Source organism: Arachis stenosperma, chromosome 3 (genome assembly GCF_014773155.1).
Source record: "Arachis stenosperma cultivar V10309 chromosome 3, arast.V10309.gnm1.PFL2, whole genome shotgun sequence".
Lineage (NCBI taxonomy): Eukaryota > Viridiplantae > Streptophyta > Magnoliopsida > Fabales > Fabaceae > Arachis > Arachis stenosperma.
The window spans coordinates 2,657,053-2,662,696 of NC_080379.1; the positions used below are offsets into that span (position 1 = coordinate 2,657,053).

At 33.1% G+C, this 5,644-nt stretch overlaps 1 protein-coding gene across 1 annotated transcript; it reads left to right on the plus strand.

The window, feature by feature from the left end:
- Positions 1 to 530: 530 nt before the first annotated feature.
- LOC130968533 (scarecrow-like protein 30) lies at positions 531 to 3,160 on the plus strand. The gene is made up of 2 exons (XM_057893867.1): positions 531 to 689; positions 789 to 3,160. The coding sequence occupies exon 2, from the start codon at positions 830 to 832 to the stop codon at positions 2,909 to 2,911; it is 2,082 nt and encodes a 693-aa protein (XP_057749850.1). The 5' UTR covers positions 531 to 689; positions 789 to 829; the 3' UTR covers positions 2,912 to 3,160.
- Positions 3,161 to 5,644: the final 2,484 nt, after the last annotated feature.

Below are 5,644 nucleotides of genomic sequence, written 5' to 3' on the forward strand. Positions count from 1 at the left end.
TATATAAGAATGTGTTCAGTGTTTCAATAAAAAATTTCAGTATAGATATTATCCTTTTAAATTTTTTTAAAATTTCACTTAATATCTCCGTTGTCTTTTTTTTTATAAGTGAGTATAAAAAAAATTATGGTCATTTTAACATATTTTTTGTGTCTTCATCACTAACAACTACTTTTTGTTTATCAGATGTAAAATTAATTGAGGAGTGCTAGGAGGACAGTAGATTTTGTAAGTTGTAATAATTAATTAGCTATTAATAATGTATTTAATGGTGTGAAATTTTATCTAATAGTAAAAAATCACTCATTTTTATTTTATTGGCTAAGTACTAATCAAATTTTAACAAATCTGCTAGTCCCTAAACTTCTCCAAATTAATTTTTAATAACAAATGTATTTAAGTCTTTGTATGTGTCCTTTATGTTTTGAAAGATAAACACGTGAATTAAAAATATATAATATTTATTTATTATTAAAAAAATATATATGGAGAGTGACTGGTTCATCTTGTCTCCAATCCAATCCCTTCCTGGAAGGTTCAATGGTTCAGTAGACACAAATGAAGGTTATAATAGTAAAATCACATAACGGTTTATAACCCCCATTAACCATTCGCCAACTAAACTCATTGCTAATCCCCTATTACTCTCTCACTCTTTCAGTTCGATTCTGTCTCTAATTTTTTCCCAGGTACACAACACAATCAATCATATATAGTCTTTTTGTTTCTTCTCTATTCATCTTCATACGATTAAAATTTTTCCTAATTAATTACTCTTTCTTGTTCAGCCTCTATCTTTGGGATTCAGTTCTTGTGTTTGGTAGCAATCATGATATCTGCAGATTCTCGTACGGAGAATTATGCTGGTTTCGTATATGAGAATGGTCCTATGTCGGTGTTCTCCAATAGTAATAATCATCAGAACCCTGGAAATGTGTTCAAGTTTGAAGATTCATCTTCAAATCATGCAGAATCTCCTACTAGTGATGATCCTGATGGCACAAATAATGGAGAATCACACGCAGAGAGTACTAAGCACTCAAACCCTATTCTCAGATACATAAGTGAGATTCTGTTGGATGAGGAAGATGATTTGCAGCAAAAGCCCTGTATGTTGCATGATTGTTTGAAGCTCCAGGCTGCCGAGAAGGGGTTCTACGACGCCATCGGCCGCAGCTACCCTTCGTCGCCGTCAAAGATCTATGGTGGTTTTGGGGATGATTGCCATGATCCTGATGATAGTAATTTTGGTAGAACAACTAGCTCTGAGAGCAATAGTAGCAGCTACAACACTAGTGAAAATTCATGTGAGTCTGATTGGTTCAATGGATGGGGTGATTTTGAGTCCAAATTCCTTCAAAACTCTTTGATTGAGTCCCCAGAAATGAAGAACTCCTATGAGGTTTTAGGGTTAGGTAATTCTCAAATCAGGGATTCGCATGGTTCTGTCTATTTTCAAAATGGAACCTTGCACAACATAATTCCAGATATGCTGCCACCAATTACTGGAGGAGGTAGTGGTAGATCAAGGGAAAAGAGGAGCCATCATGTAGATGATGGCACACAAGAAGGGGAGAGAGGAAACAAGCTCTCAGCTGTGTATGCCGATGAGTCGGAGCCATTGGAGATGTTTGATGCAGTGCTGCTTTGTCAGGATGGCAAGAGTCCTGCCATTTTTTGTGGCGACCGCGAATCCGACTCGGGTGGATCTACTGTGAAGGCAAGCCGTTCGAAGAAAGGTGCGAACAAGGGTGGAGCTACCAACAAAGGGGGCACCATAAGTACAACAGTTGATTTATGGAGTCTCCTAACTCAATGTGCACAAGCTGTGGCAAGCTATGATCAGAGGAGTGCGAATGAGATACTCAAGCAGATAAGGCAGAACTCTCCGGCTTCTGGCGATGGGTTGCAGCGTTTGGCTAAGTACTTCGCCGATGGCCTTGAGTCGAGGTTAGCTGCCGGGACACCCAAGTATATCCTCCTTCAGTCAGCATCTGCTGCAGATATGTTAAAGGCATACAAAGTTTACATCACAGCCATCCCATTTCAAAGGATGTCAAATTTCTTGGCTAATAGGACTATTCTGAAGCTAGCACAGAATGAAAGCAGTCTTCACATTATTGACTTTGGGATTTTCTATGGTTTCCAGTGGCCTTGCCTCATCCAGCGCCTTTCAGAAAGACCTGGAGGGCCTCCTAGGCTTCGGATCACTGGAATTGATCTTCCTCAGCCTGGATTCAGGCCTGCAGAAAGGGTTGAGGAGACCGGGCGACGCTTGAAAAACTATTGCAAGAGGTTTGGGGTCCCATTTGAGTACAATTGCCTTGCACAGAAGTGGGAAACCATACAACTCGAAGATCTCAATATCGACAGGAATGAAGTGACCGTGGTTAACTGTCTATACAGATTGAAGAACCTGTCTGATGAGACTGTGACCGCGAACTGTCCAAGGGATGCCGTGTTAAGGTTGATCAGGAGGATAAATCCAAACATCTTTATCCATGGTGTGGTCAATGGCACTTACAATGCCCCATTTTTCTTGACTCGATTCAGGGAGGCGCTCTTCCACTTCTCGGCATTGTTTGACATGTTTGAGGCCACTGTGCCACGCGACAATCCACATAGGCTGATGTTTGAGCAGGGGTTGTTTGGAAGGGATGCCATCAATGTCATAGCATGTGAAGGGGCTGAAAGAGTGGAAAGGCCAGAGACCTATAAGCAGTGGCAAGTTAGGAACAGAAGAGCAGGGTTCAAGCAACTTGCAATTGCACCAGAACTGTTAAATAGAGTCAAAGGAATGGTGAAGAAGGAATATCACAAAGATTTTGTAGTGGATGAAGATGGAAAATGGGTCTTACAAGGATGGAAAGGGAGAATTCTCCATGCGCTCTCTCCTTGGGTTCCTGCTTAACCAATCATGTGGAAACATTCCAATGTAATCTTTATTATTCTTTCTTTCCGTTTTGAGTTTCTGTTTTAGATTATTGGTGCTAAATTTGGTTCCTAGTACCTTAGTTTAGCTTGGTGTAACATGCATCTGCATGTAGCCAAAATTAGAAGATTAATCTGAAATCACATATTAGATAAAAGATTATCCGATATCTCCATTACGGTGTACTCTTTTTTTATTAATATGAATAGACGCAAAATAGAATGAAAATAGCACTTATTTCTGTTAATATGTGCACTTTTTATGTTATGATAACTCAATTTCCCAAGAAGATCGCTAACATTTTTGGTCCTTTTTCATTACTACCTTGCTGGAACTTTGTCATATTAAGAAATGTTGAATGAGTAGAATAATTTCAACTATGGATTCCAAGTACAATCCTTACAAACTTAGGCTGTAGGCATGTAGCATGACATCAAAACATAAGTTTGGCCCTTTATGTTTTTCTTACCTTTTTTGTTGGAAGCCAAGTCACACAATTTTGGAGGCACTACTCCAATGGTTTTCCTTCAACTATTGGAAAAGCATTTGCCACTTCTCTTATTAAGATGTCTCCTACTTCATGTAATAAGATATTAGCAACTTCCTCCATAATTGTAACTTGGTGAATGTCATAACTTGCCACAGATTTAAACTACAGTTGGTCCCATGAATAATACAAATCGTCCGTACATATATCATACTGTGTTAGATTGTGCCCACTTTGATCTTGTTCAACCAAGTTGCAACACAGACATGTGTTGCTGACTCATAAAACCAATCTATAAAATCACCACACATTTTATATTGTGAAGTGTGGATCCCTGACACACAACTATCTTTAAATCATTTCTTCTTTTCATTTTCATATGCTATAGAAGTGGTGGATCTGTACTTATCATGCCCATGCTTTATATCTTTATGCCAATCCACAACTATAGTCTATAAACATCTATCTATTATCTTTTTGTATTGCCACTTCGATTTAAACTCTAACTATACTATTCAATAATTCAACGTTCTACTATGGATTTATTAAGGAATTACAAATTTTAAGGCGCATCTTCCAATCCAGCCTATCTCCTTTTTTTTTTTCGGGTCATGAGCTTATCTCCTTTTTGTTTTACGAAAGAGCCCACATACAATTATTTAGCCATGATTGTCTTTTTATAACGGATGACTAATATATAAATAATCAATCATGGACACAAAAAATAATCACTACATTAATTATTTATATTAAATATATGTTAGAACATAATATATATTTTGAAAATGAGTTTAATAATATATTATTTATATACAAATATATAATGATTAATTTAAGACTTGTTTTGATAAGTTTTTACAAAAAGATATTTTTTGTAAGTAATCTTATTTTAAAAAATCTTTTAAAAAATAAAAATAATTTTATATTTAAATATTTTATATAAAAATATATTTTTATCTAACAATTATATTTGAATAAAATAATATAAAAATATTTTTTATTTATGTTACAAATAATTTTTTTAAGTGAAAAAAAATAAAAAATAAATTGTAACCTTTTAAAATATTTTTTTTAAAATTTTTTTAGTATTTTTATTTTTACTACTAAAATTTTATTAAATATATTAAAAAATAAAAAAACATTTTTTATTTTTTTAACAACTTAATAACATGTAAACAAGCTCTTAGGGATTAATTTTTTATATAGGAGCATTTCAAGTAACAATAAATCACATATATGAATTCAAGTCTCGTCGAGAGCAAGACTTAAATATAGCATGTGAGTGTAGTGTGATTGTTAGAACTTAAAAGTTAGAACATAGTCAAAAGCCGTTACAATTAAAATGCGATAAAAAATATTTAAAAAATATTGAACCACCATTTATAGGATTTTCTTTAAATAAATAGATTGTTTATTTATATATGTTTTCCTAAGATTATATTTGTAATACGATTTGAATTGATTTAAAAAAATAAAATTAATGTAATTTGTTAAGATTTAAATGAAATTGGTTTGATTTTTTTAATCTAATATAATCTAATTTTATTCAAAAGGTTGTGATTTGTATTGTATCAATTTGAATTTATTTTTTTAATTCAATTTATCTTTTGTGATTTGAATTGGATTTGTTTTTAAATGTGATTGACTGATTTGTTTGTTCAAGTAAATTAAGAAAGTATATTTAGTAGATCCTTTTCAAAAAATTAATCTTAAATGTAAAACGAATCAACATAAAATTTAAAAGATTGTTAAAGGTGATATATATATATATATATATTTAAATCATTCTCTACCTTAATCAATTATTTTCTACTTTAATTCATGACAATAATAAAAAAATTTTATAGTTTACAAATTTAACCTAACAGAATTACAATTTTAGTCTTTATTTTATCTCATCTTTATATTATTTTTTATCTTATTTTTACTTTTATCTTTTATAGATAATACTCTATATATATTTGGTTTTACTTTCATAATTCAATCGATCAAAAACGCATTCTTTATCTGCTCTTTGAATTTTACTAATATATATTTCGATTAAGAATAGTGTTGTGTTAATAGTTTCCCCGCCTCTGTTCTAGGCTTCCATTACTAAACCCGGTGAATCCATTTTCCGGGAAGTTAAGTAGGCAAGGAATCCAAGCCCGACTCTTTAATTGTTTTCAGTAGAATTCCTTTGGGTTCACAGTTTCATATTTATTATCGTGCATTACCAAATACCA

Bases quoted from the DNA above. Each gene is read 5' to 3' on its own strand.
- LOC130968533 (XM_057893867.1), top strand. From the start codon at position 830: ATGATATCTGCAGATTCTCGTACGGAGAATTATGCTGGTTTCGTATAT.